Below are 13,553 nucleotides of genomic sequence, written 5' to 3'. Positions count from 1 at the left end.
TGGAGGAAATACACGACCGGGTAATTACGACATTGAGTAAAGTTTAACTTTCCAGTTAAGTCTGCAATGTGTGATGACGGGTGAGCATCGCCTGTATCTATTGAAAATCTATTGTCTCAGCGGTTTCCTTGTAGTTTGGACCACCCAGTTTGTTAGCTCATTAGTATTTGTTTATGTAAATGAACCAGGGAGAAATGTGAACCAAGGCAAACAAAGGACGCAAGAAGAGCAATCATTTGCATTCCCTCACAGACTACAGAGTACAGGCTGCTACTTCTAGACTGCAAGCCAACCAGAACAGCCAGTGGCACTGGAGTGCATGAGAGCTTCCCAATGGGAACGAACAAGGAAGAAAGCAATAGTTGTTACTATCTAATCGCAGTTAGCTAAGCTGGTAATCACAAAGGCCAATGCGCTGCCAAAGATTACAGGGAGATAAAAACACAGAATACCACCTAGAATTCCTGCATACACAGACTGATTTTTTCTGTAGGGAAGCTGAAACCTAAATAATAACATTTACCAGAAATCAAGATGTATAACTATGCAAAAAAATTAAACAAAAACAAAAAAATACAGAAATTGGAAATATTCATTTGCAGCTGGGAATCTGTAGACAAAGGAAACCTTTGTAGTTTGGAGGACTGAAACGTTACTACAAGGAGAGTTTGTCATCCATGCTACATCCGAAAATCAACCCTCATAGGGATGAGGGGGGTGATTCCAACTAAATTATTTTGTCTTTAAAAGTTCCAATTTTGCCATTAACAAAAAATTACAGAAGTAAAAACTCTCAACTTTGCTCATTAAAAATCTCTTATTTTATCTTTTTTTACATTTCAATGTATTATTTTTGTTTGTTTGTTTTTTGGTGGTGTATTTAGGGTAGTTCTGTTTATTGCATTTAGTGTTTTTTGTGTAGTTATTTGATTAAGTTGCTTTAATCATTTTATATTACCATTTTTTCCCTGTCTTTTTGTGTTTGTGAAAAAAAATGTAAGATCATAAGGTTAATGAGAGGCCATTTTGTGGCGCAAGAACAGGTCCAGGATAGTTGAAAGGATCATTCGTAAGCCTCGGGAGAAATTTTAAACCAATTGAGCCCTTAAAAAGAACCCGAACTCACCTTAAAGTGCATGTTTACCTTTTTAAAAAAAAATTATGTCAGCCCCTAACCCTAGCCTCCGCTATGTATAGTTCAAAGGTACAAACTGACTCTACTGTTTCGTATCCACTTCCACTACCTCAGTGCTTGGCAAGGCTTCTGCATGAGCCTTCAGTCCATGAGCTTGTGAAAACCGTCACTGTAAGGATCTGCCCGTATTTATATTCTATAAAAAAAAGAGGCATAAAAGCAGCTAACAAACAAGTAGCAAAGGCATTTCAGCCCCTAAACTGGACCTTAATTGTAGCTGGATAGTAGGGGCTATAAGTATGGCACAGTTTAGGGGCTAAAACGCATTCGATGCATGTTTGTTAGCTGTTTATATGCCTTTTTTTAAGAAACAAAATGATATGTATGTATGGATCTCTCTTCGAGTGCCAGTTTGCACAAGCCTCCTCTATATACATAGCATGTCCATACTTACCTCCTCAAATGGTTGCAGCCTCCCATGCTGTTTGGTGAATATCCAGTAACGGCCTTAGTTACTTTAGAGCAATTTGGGGTGGAAAATCTCCCAATGTCCACAGAAATGTTGGTGGAATCGAAACTTCTCAATTTGGCTAATCCCTTCTGAAAGCCATTAAAGAGACTTATCCAGGGTATAATGACAGAGTTAATTTAAAGAGGAACTCCCCATGTTCTGAGCACACATCATAGTGCCCAAACACTACATCCTAGGAAGAATGGAAAGAGGTCACATGCATCACCATAACTGGGAGCACAAGGCATTTTACAAGAAAGCTGAGTATCAATTGGGGAATTTTTCCTTTCAATAGAACCTGTCACTTTGTCTCTTTAAAGAAGAACTCTGACCCATGCAAAATAAAAACCTTAAGAAGGCTTCTTTTGGCCGAGCTGTTTAGATCTCTAACCAAGTCCTATTTTTATCTCTGCTTTTGGAGCTGAAGGGGTGGCTAATATGCTAATTAGCCAATCTCCCAAACCAGACAAGCAGAGCTATTTGTTCTCTGTGCCAAGCTGTTTTAAGTTCATTGAGAGTCTTCAGCATGTAGAATGTTAGCCGCCCTTGTTAAAGTGGACGTTGCGCTATCTACACAGATCACAGGAATCTGCAGCAGTTACCTGTGATTGTCAGTAAGAATAGTAATTATATTATATGAAAGTTGGATTATTTTCATTATTGGAGCTTGTAGGTGCATAAAGTTTGGCACTTCCAGCTTACAATATTGTGACAATGTGTAAATAACCTTATCTACTGTAACTGTATTTCTATTTATGGGACGAATCTGTGGCCATTAACTTCAGAGGAAAAAACACCTATTTGCCTCTGATACCTATAGTATACCTTTACCTAAGTAAAGGCCTTTACCTAAGTAAAGGCCTACTGTGTCTAATACTAATTGCCCCACGTGGTATACATTTACAACTGGTATTTGTAAAACATTGGAAGTTACAAAGACAAGTCCGGGGTATATTTATTTCATCATAGGTGTTCAAAGATAACAACAATGACAAACCAACACATGTCAGGGGCTTCAAGGTGCCCCTTCAGCAGGGCTTAGATTGCTGGTTTGATAGGGTTAATAGGGGTTTAAAGCAGAACTAAACTTCTTGATTGACCTATCCGGGATAACATAACTCCCAAGTCTGTAAATCGGGCATGAATGAGCACAGGAGTTAATATAGTTGTAGGAGTTGTATAATCTAAACAAATTTGCTAGCAGGCAGGTAAGACCTAAGAAGCATAGACATAATATGAATCTTCTGCAATCAAAAGCTAGCATTTTTTGGCACGTAAATGTCCAGTTTAAATTAACTCACTTATTTCAAAAGCATGTTTAAGCAGCTAGTTTTGAGAGGCTACAGTCATTGTGCCCCCTAGTATGGACTCACTTTCACATATCAATCTCTAATCCAGAACCTCCCAACTACATCTTCTAAGGTTTGCAAAACCTTGTCCTTCTTAAGTGACTCAAGTAATGGCACCCCAAGATCATTCACTACATATTTGCACATTCCAAAGCTAGCCAAATGGTTTTAAGAACCTTGCATGTCCAACAACAAACAGAGAGTGTCTATGTGTACCCCTGGATTAAGATGCCTTTGACCATCATGCAAGTGTGATTGGAAACAAATGCAGAATCACAGAATTCAATGGAAATTGCAGTTTTGAGCCCCAGCTTGCTACAAATAGTTCATAGTCCAATAATAATCTATGGCCTTTAGAAACCGTATGGGAATTTGGAAATGCTCATTGTAAGAATTCTTAAACAAAATGTCCTGCTGGTCTTTTTACTTAACCAAAACCTATAAGAAGGTATTTTAACAAGATGGAATTAATTACAAAGCTTGTTCCCTTTTCTAATAAATTGCAATTGCTCCAAATTATAAGCTGTCAGCTTTTTCAGAATTCATTTGTGTTTGTCCGTGTAAAAGTTGTGTTCATCAACATAAAACATAGTGCTGTACATTGTGCTGAACATACAAGCCCATACAGCAGGGGCGGTCAACTCTCATGATATATGGGGCCTCAAGCGTGGCCCCTGACATCACCAAAGGGCCAAACATAATATTAATTGAATGTAATGCTACAGAAATGTAAATGTTTTAGAAGACATTCATAGACTGAAGAAAGGTTTCAGGAGTTCATCATAGACCAGAGACACGTCTCATGAGACTGCTAAAGATCACGGCTATTACAGCCCCTTAACAAATCAATGATTCCGCATTTGTGCTCCCTACACTTCACATTTAATATTCATATTCAGATGCATTATATAGGATCCAAAGAAAAAAAGACAGATGAACAGCACAGAAAAAAAAATAAGACAGTGTGACTAAAATAAACCAAGCCAGTTAACTTCTAGAAGCCCATCTAAAGAATATTATGTATGGAAGGAATGAAGGCACCTAAGTATGGAAACCACGGACTATTCTCCACAGGGGCCCTAAGGGCTGTGCAGGAGTAGGTGCCAAAGAGCCTCATGCTGGGCACCAGGGCCATACAGTTACACACCTATAACAATGTAGGAAGTTACAGCTTTAGTTGTGGCAATTTTTTTTTAAACGGTTGAGTGAGTACAGGGTAATGTTTGAGTGAATAACATCCATTAACTTTATGCTCTTTGTAGGCAAATAAATTGGGCCTGAATTGCTAAATAGGACATGTGAAATGACAGGAATTAGTTTGTCTGCTAGATACAAATTTACATGCTTCACAGATCATCATAACAGTGTGCTTTAGAGAGCTCCCTAAGCTTCCTTACGACAATTCTTCTAAAAGGACTTCCTCTATCGTCAAACTGTTTTCAAGGGATTAAACCTGTTCTTGCCTTATCCTGTGTCTGCATATCCTTCTGGCAAACAAACTTTCTCTTCAGTGGGACAATAGATCACCATAGGACAACCATAGAGTGTTTTACAGACATTTTATAACCAAAATACAAAGTCATCTACATTTTTTGAAAAGTAGTTGACATTCGTTAATGTGGACCTGAGCTCAAAAAGTGAACATTTGATATGTTATAGGGAACATCTAGAAATGCGAATTGTGTCTTAGCGGTAAGGAATTCATCCTGATATTTAGCACTTCACTTCTTGTTATGTGAGGTGCCTAGGCACTCCTGTTGTGCCTATATCTCCAATGTGGGATCATCTAAGAAACTGCTGCCTCTGACTGCTATTGTCAGGAGATTTGAAATGAGCTTTGGTGACTGTACTGCTCACTCTTCTCCTTGTTAGAGGCTTTGACATGAGGAAGCAATAGAGTGTAAAGTACCAGTGCCGGATATCTGCATAGTAGGGATGCACCGATACGCGTACTCACCCAAATGCTCCGATACTTACCTCCAATATCAGAACTTCTGGTCAGAGGGAGCATGGAGTCAGGAAGCCGGGCGGCAGGTTATTACCCACCTCTCGGCTTCACTTGCAGCTAGACAGCCTGGCTTCCTAACCAATCAGGAAGCCGGGCGGCATGTAATGACCCGCCTCCCGGCTTTCTCATTGGTTAGGAAGCCAGGCTGCCTAGCAAAAACTGAAGCTGGCTTCCTAGCCAATCAGGAAGTTGGGTCATGATGTGCCGCCCAGCTTCCTGATTGGCTAGGAAGCCGGGTTACTTGTTGCTAGGCAGCCTGGCTTCTTGACCTGACCTGATTGGTCAGGAAGCCAGGCAGCCTCAGGAAGTGAAGCCAGTGTTCTTTCAAAAGAACATCAGCTTCCCAGGCAATCAGGAAGCGGGCCACCCGACTTCCTGATAATCGTGCACACGGCCCCAGTATTGGTATTCAGTATCGGCGTGTACCGAACAAATATCAGTACTCGATACCGGAAAACCGTCATCGGTGCATCCCTACTACATAGTATCAAGCTGTAGTTTAGGGCAGCAAATTTGCCAGTTTCAATGATATGGTAGATGCTGGAGAGTTAAATCACCTAGGAGTTTCTTATATCTCTCAGGTAGTCTACTGGTGAGATGTAGGAGTTTCTGGGTCTGTACACCTGCTGTGGACATTTCGATGATAAATTATGTTTTCTTTCACGTTGACGTACATTAAGAGTTACGGTAAAGAAGACATCCTCTGCTAGTTTTCATGACCAGTCTTACATAAAGAACTTACATAAAGAACTACTGAATAGGATAGATGGACATGCAGATGCATGCAAACAGGAAGGTCAGTTTTGGGTGGAATCTAATTAATGGACATGTGCACGGCAAAAAAATTTGTTTTCGGACGAAACAAACAAAAACGAAAAACATTTTCATTTGTTTTGTCAAAGGAAACACATTTTTATGTTGTTTTTTCGGATTTAGAGGCAATGAGCCTCTGTATCCGAAACCGCACACTGAAACTGCAAAACGTGCGCGTTATGCTCATGCACGCCACCATCTTGGAGTGTATCTTGGTATACACCAATATGTTCGTGCATGTTCGTGCGCCGCCATTTTGGTGTATACCAAGATATAGCCAACGCTCGTTCAGCGTGTGACATCACCGTCATGTGACATCATACGCTCCACCTCCAAGCTGGCGGTGTGCATGCGCAGTTCTGAAAACAAATTTATGTGTGCCCGAATATAGTTTTTGTATATTCGGGCATATAATAAATTAGTTATTTCGGATTCGGCAAACCACCGAATCAACTGATTTTTGTTGATTTGCAGGTTCCTCCGAATCCGAATGCACATGTCTACTAATTAACCAACTAGAAAACCACGCAAACTCCATACAGACAGTATCACCAGTGGGCACTTCCAAAAATCTTGATTTAAACCCAAGAACATCATTAAAATATATTGCAGCTTAGCAGTCCATACATGTGGAGGCTGGATGAGGTTTCCTTTCCATTTTTTTTTAAATCGGGTGATCCTGCCAGTAACACACTTCCTGTTCTAGTGGGACAACATTCGCTCACTGTTCTTTATCTGTGAAGTAGCAGTGTTGTCATCGAAAAAATGATAAAACCACCATTATGCGTATACAATTTAGATTGGTATATAATTTGCAGCATACTAGACAAAAAATGTCACCCTAAAAGGTAAGGTGGCTAAAGAAGTATTACAGTTCGATTACAGTTTGACTTTATAAGATTGCATATACTAATATCAAGGAATATCAGATATATTTTCTATTACCTTCAAGTATACGGCCTCATTCATACGAGAAACGGCCGGCGCGTAGAACTCCGTGCTGTGTGCACGGCCGTATCAGGCAGCTCCCTGGAAGGACAGGTGCTGCGTGTGATTAGTACGCAGGCAGGGCCGGTTTTCCCACAAGGCCAACCAAGGCCCGGCCTTGGGGCAGCAGGGAGTAGAGGGGCAGCAGGGGTGTGGAGTTCCTATCTCCAGACGCCCAGGACATGTAGTTCCGGGCACGTAATGATGGCCATCAGCTTGAAGTAGTGTGAATGTGAGGTCTGTTTGCGGGCTGTTCAGTGGTTTTAGGTAGGAAGTGCATTGACAACGTTGTAATTTTTTAACTTTATGGGGTTTTTTGGTGATGGTGCTGTGTTCTAATAATTAATTGAAAGATTATTTATAATAAAGTAAGCCATTGGGCTTTGAGTAAGTTGGTTGTAAAGAAACTTCTATAGCCACCTTACCTTTTAGGGTGGAATTTTTTTGTCTAGCAGTGTTGTCACCCTAGCACAGGAAGTATGTGAAGACTAGCAAACATCTCCCCCCCTCATCTTCACTATAGCGCAGGGAGGAGGTGTTCTGTAGTTCATATAGCTGAGCTATATGCAGGGCTAGTAACAGTGCTTGTGATAACACTGCTGAGGAAACAGGACAGATGACAGTCCTGAATTTCTGGCTCAACAGGTATTTACACTTAGTGAACAGATATAGCAACATACTGGCATATTTAACTAACCAAAAGGGAACAAACAAAAGAAGTTCCTTTTTACGGTTTATATACACTTTAACCCCCGAACAGCCGGAACAGAACAAAGATGCTGAGATCTGATTTATCTATGGCTTTTGTCTGGTTGTTTGCGCTGACCCTTTTGCTGGCCTTATTCAGAACCCTTTCGCATGTTCTTAAATTTAAATCAGAGATTCCAGAGTTAAAAGCACCATTTGATATTCACAGTCTGTTTAATGTGTTTGCTTGGTGAACAAGTGGAGCAGAGCAGTTAAACGTCACTGCAGGGTAAACTGGAGTACAGAATCCTATCACAATCTGAACAAATGGGTGCAGAGTGTGAGAATAGTGTGGAAGTCGGAGGCAGTAAAGTAGGGGCTCTTTTAGAACTTAGCAAGATAGATGGGTTAAATACAAGCTGTGCGCATTTGTAATGTGGTCAACAATGTCCCATCATAAGCTGTAGACCAGGCATTGACCAGAGAAGCATACATCAAGCTGCTCTATAAACAGTTCACATGACAATAAAGAACCTCCATGGAATTTAAAGCAGAAGCCCTTTGCCCAAGGAAAAGTCCCAGGATAATAAAAGCAGCCTCATCCTGGTAAATGGGAGTTGACATTGTACACTTTAAAGATCAGGTATAGTGCAAACTTTATCAAACAGTATCCATTCACCATTTCACAAGCCTCTTACAGTTTATTTACACATACTAAGCAGTAATTCTAACCAAAGTTTTCAAAGTTTATTTTAGGCATTTAAAGATATATCAAGTAAAAAAAAAGTAAAAGATAAAGAATTAAAATTGCATGTATATACTAGAAATGCACTGAAATGACATTTTTTGACCGAAACCGAAAATAGCTTTTTTTCCAACCTTTTTAAATTTTTTTAGAATTATTTTGTCATTATTTTATTTATTTATACTTTACTGTCAGGGGCTCTGGGGAAATATCAGGGGTCTAGACAGACCCCTGATATTTCCCTTTTAAAATTGAAACTGAGATTGAGAACACAGACGGGTCTATTCACTAAGCCGCCGTAGGCAGCCGAGTGAATGTCCGACCTGAAGTGAGCCAAACACTGTTCGTCTATTCACCTCAGTAGAGCTGCAGCTAACGATTATTTTCAAAATCGACTAGTTAGCTGATTATTACATTCGATTAATCGGTTAATCGGATAAAAAGTAATATACATTTTAAAAAATGGCTCCAGTGATGGGACTACTAGTTTGTATTGAGATTGCAGTCCATCACAGGAGCAAGCTTGGAGCGGTGGAAGTGAAAAATAAAAAAGTGTGGTGTGCAATATGGTGAAATGGAAAGTGTAAAATTATACAGCAATGAAAAATAGTTTAAAAAGTTTAAAAAAAGTAAATAGAAAACGATTGTGCAGAGCTAGCAGTGACAGCTAGCTCCGCCCAATAGTGTTCTATTGTCCGGCGGCTCTGCTGCCGTAAAAAAAAAAAAGAAAGAAAAAAAAAAACTCTCCCGGGCGCTCTGGGAGTCTCCCGCTCCTGGCCGCCAAGGAGAGATACACTGCTTTTTCTTTTTTTTTTCTTTATTCTGACACGGAGCCGTGTCAGAATAGAAAAAAATATATATTTTTTGCCCATTGGAATGCAAAAGAAACAGCAGTGTTTCTCTCCTTGGCGGCCGGGAGAGGGAGACTCCCGGAGTGCCAGGGAGAGTTTGCTGTTTGGAGATCAGTGTCCCTGGTTAGCAGGTAACCATGGATGCTGATCTCTCTGCAAGTGGCCGGAGCCAGCCGTAAGATCACGGCTGGCTGCACCCAGCTGTCAGAAGCAGGCTGTCGGCCGGCCGGCCATTCGGCTTTCAGCGCGGCTTAGCCGAGCCGAGGCATATGCGTTAGGCTTGACTGAGCCCCTTGGCCACGTTATAGTGAATAGCCCGTACAGCACCCCTTCGGTTCTACTGAGGGCTGAAGCTAGCCGAAGGATCGGCCGAAGCTACGGCTAGATCCTTCGGCAGCTTCGTGAATAGACCCCATAGAGTCCTCAATCTCTTTTTCTGCAGCCCCTGTTATAAATGAACAGGAATCCTCTATGTTGACTGCTCCTGCCCATTCATAACCTGAGGAGATAGTATGAGTTACTATGTCCACAATCATGAATGAACAGAAAGTGATATAGAGCACGTCCTGTTCATTCATAACTGGGGACCCAGTAAGGACACTATGTTCTCAGTTATTTACAAACACTCAGCAATCAGCTGATCACTGAGTGCTTGTAAAGGTGCCCATACACCTTGCGATTACTGGACGAAACTTTTCGTCCGATGATCGAATAGTCGTACGATTTTCGTACGACAGCCCCATCCTGCTCCGATGATCGCAAGATTAATTTAGCCATAATTAACGAAAAGCACCTGGACGAAATGCGGTAATTGATTTGTCGCACTTTCGTTCGCGTATGCGCAGTGTAGATCGTACGACTTTTGACGGACGGAAACGCCAGCAACCTTACGACAATCGTACGATCAAGCAAAGTTTTCAAACATGCTTGACCGTCAAAAGTCGTACGATTGTACAGTAATGTCGGTTCGGGCACTCTATTCAAACGTACGATTGTCGTTCGAAAAGTCGATCGCATACGATTATCGTATGATAATCGTAAGGTGTATGGGCACCTTAAGCCTTTGTCCATCCTGACTTGCCTGTCACAGTTGGATGAAAAGGGCAGAATGGGAGGAGAGCTTGGCCTCTTCTGAAAGCTGACTCCTCCCCCACATAGCTCCTCTCTGCATCCTGAGCTGCCTCCTCACCGCCCCGTCTCACTCCACCTCCTGAAAACTTCTCTCCTCCCGGCTGGGCATCGGATCACTGCTGCCCCTGTCGACATATGCAGGGGAGAGCAGTAGTCATCAGAGGGGACACAGACCTGTGCCCAGTGGGGAGGAGAGAAGCCTGGAGATGCACTGATTTGTCAGCCTCATTTTCGGCAAAATGTTTCAGCATTTTGCCCAAAGTAACATTTTTGGCTTAAATGTTTCAGTGGCCGAAATTTCAGCGCATCCCCAGTATATACGTTTATAGACGTCATTAAGTATAACAGGTCGAAAGCAAACATGTACTCTGCTTTAAACTTTTAGAAGAAAAAGCCCTGCCAAACTGCAGCAACCACACGCTGCCATCCATTATGTTTATTAGCCAGAAAAGCTTCTTCTATGTCCCTCTCTGATTTAATTTCGTCAAACTATGTTTGATGACTTGTGCAGTACCATAACGTTTACAATACAAATGCATAGCTCAGTACAAAAACATTTTTATTTTGCTTTAACCATTAAAAAAATAAAAGACAAGCTTTGCATGCTTATTAGTTTTAAATAAGTCAAACATGTATATTCACCAACAAATCACAAGTTATACAGTATATGGAAATAAAAGTCCATCAAAAGATGGAATAGTTTTTGTATTCAGTTCATGGTCAGTCAGTATTTCTCAGTGCATTTCCGAGGATCAGGGGAGTATAACTTGTTCTTTTTTTAGCATTAGACAAAAACAAGCACTTAACCCTTGCAGTTCAGGGTTAGCCCCAATTGAAGGGTTAAGAACATGTTTGCCTGGAGTTCTGCTTTAAAAAATAAGAAGCAGCTAGCAGGTATAAAGTGCATTCTCTTCTCCTACATTCGAATAAAGGGCATTCTGAAGAGGCAAAGCTCTAACACTTCTTGGTAGTGTTGAAGCTTGCCGCTCTCTTGCCCCTACATTCCTGTTGGCCCATCACTACAGTAGGCTGCCCCATGGGCCAATTGGAATGTGTGGATGGGTGGGACAAGCTCTGCTCTTACCAGGAAGTTCCAAAACCTTGCGTGTTCAGTGGTCCAAAATTTGGCCATACCTTAGGAAATAAGAGCTGATGCAGGTTTTTTATAGTACCTCTAGCTGCCTGCACTTTATACCTGCTACCATCTCTCTTTCTACAGTCGCTTTAAGGATCCATAGACTAAAACAGCTGCAAGCACAGCTTTGCAAATATATGATTTTATTGTGCAAATATGAAGCCTTTTACATGTGTGGCAGTGGTGTAGTATGGCAACTTTGGCCCCCAGGACTCTCAGCCAGAGGGGCTGAGAGGGTCCAGAATGTAAACCATTTCATAAGGAAGAACCTGGCTTTTCAGATTCTTCCAGGTTTTCCTAATTGTTGCTGGGATCTGGAGCTCTGGAGATTTCTTACCTTACGGCCATGGCAAGACTTTTGTCTTGCCATGGTCATATGCTTATTGAAAGCTTGTACGATCTGCCCACCTTGGACGGGCAGATCGTACTTGCGATCATCGAAAGCCCGCCCCGCTGAGGGGCAGGCTTCCGATGACCGCAATGCAGAACGGGCAGTGTGCGTGTGCGCACACCGGCCCGTTCCGCAGCTATCAGACGAGCAGGCTAGAAACCCGCCGAGAATCGTACGATTCTCGGCGGGTTTTTGAGCATGTTGGTTCGACAAAAGATGTGCGACCGTACAGTAGAAACGGTCGCACGTCTTCGTTCACACTGCTCGATTCTTGTACGATTGCGGGATTTCGCCCGATTCTCATACGAGAATCGAGCAGTGTATGGGCACCTTTAGAGCTCTGGGTGGGATGAAATCTCCAGTCCTGGAGCCAGGTGTTGCCAACGACCAGTCTGGGTTGATCAAGGGGCTGACAGCAGCCTCATTAAGAAGCCAGACCAGACTGGTCGTTGGCAACACCTGGCTCCAGGACTGGAGATTTCGTCCCACTCAGAGCTCTAAGAAATCTCCAGAGCACCAGATCCCAGCAACAATTAGGAAAACCCAGAAGAATCTGAAAAGCCTCCTTATGAAATGGTTTACATTCTGGACCCTCTCATCCTCTCTGGCTGAGAGTCCTTGGTGCCAAAGTTGCCATACTACACCATGGCATTGCCCTGCACTGCCACACATATCTTAAACATGTTTTGTTGCTGGTAGTTTTTTATATGAGTTTTACCAGATATTGTTCCAAATTATGCTAATACCATGCATAGTAAATAAGCCAAGTAGGTGCCATTTACAAAAAAAAAATAATATTTTATATGTTGGCATACCTGTTGTTACCACTGTGGCGCCACTGTCTGGAGAATGGTTTCCAGGGGAAGCTGCGGATGGGATTTCAGCTAATGCAGAAGATGCAGCTGGTGAGAATGGGACCGGAGAGGGTGTCGAAATTGCTGTCTCTGACAGTATCATTTCATCTGTGTCTTCTAAGAAAAGAATAACACTGTAAACTTATTTTCTGTAATATCTGCAATACAGATATAATATACCCTCATCAAGTTCCGTTTTAATGTAAAGGGTGCCCACTGAAGATCAATTATTTTCTCTGCGATGGACTGCATAAAGGTATGATCACTGGGACAGTTCTGTAAAGTCTTTAGGGTCACCAGAGAGGAGTTCTTAATACTAACATTCCAGCTCTACTCCCACTGACAACAGGAACCATTAAAATTCTTGCTTGGCTTGCAGCTATCCCACTGCTGGATGATCCATAGTGATATATTGAGGATCCAGCAAAGACCAAGTGATATGATTGCTCAGCATGAAGCTGGGTAAGGCATACCATGGTCATAGTTGGAATAGGGGAGGACTCCAATTTTTGTTGGAAAGAACTACTCAATGGGTCCAGCTGGCGAGTGCTTAAACGTTTCTGCAGTCAACTCAAAACTGGATAATTCCTTTTAGGTCAAGCTAGGGTCACTACCTCATTCTTTGAAACTATAAATTACACAGCCTCGGTGACTAGTTAAATATAGTTAAGGCATTGAGTGCATCTAATTTCACTTTAGTCAACCACAGAGCCTGTGTAATTCAGATATATCCATTTACATGTTAACTATTTACTTTTTTAAGTTTAGAAGTTTTTACATTGTTGTTTTGTAGCTGTGGGATTTTTTGTACTGTATATACAATCTTTGCTTTCTTTTACTTTAAGACATGACAAGGGATTCAGTTTGTCTGATTAAAACCTTGAACAGACATGACTGATAAGTCACTGCTCTGACTCATCAGCTTAAGCCGAAAATCCACCTGCCCAACATTTAGT

The 13,553-nt window shown here is 41.7% G+C and overlaps 1 protein-coding gene across 1 annotated transcript in view; it reads right to left on the bottom strand.

The window, feature by feature from the left end:
• RFX4 (regulatory factor X4) overlaps positions 1 to 13,553 on the bottom strand; it is an 86,011-nt gene that overhangs the window by 9,319 nt on the left and 63,139 nt on the right. Inside the window, exon 15 of the mRNA XM_018557933.1 lies at positions 12,559 to 12,714. Coding sequence (XP_018413435.1) covers positions 12,559 to 12,714 — 156 coding nt within the window. The remainder of the gene's footprint in view (positions 1 to 12,558; positions 12,715 to 13,553) is intronic.

The sequence above is a fragment of the Nanorana parkeri genome, unplaced genomic scaffold (genome assembly GCF_000935625.1).
Source record: "Nanorana parkeri isolate BGI_ZX_2015 unplaced genomic scaffold, ASM93562v1 scaffold14, whole genome shotgun sequence".
Classification (NCBI taxonomy): domain Eukaryota; kingdom Metazoa; phylum Chordata; class Amphibia; order Anura; family Dicroglossidae; genus Nanorana; species Nanorana parkeri.
Note: the sequence above shows the minus strand (reverse complement) of the source record. Positions and strands in the feature narration are given on the sequence as shown.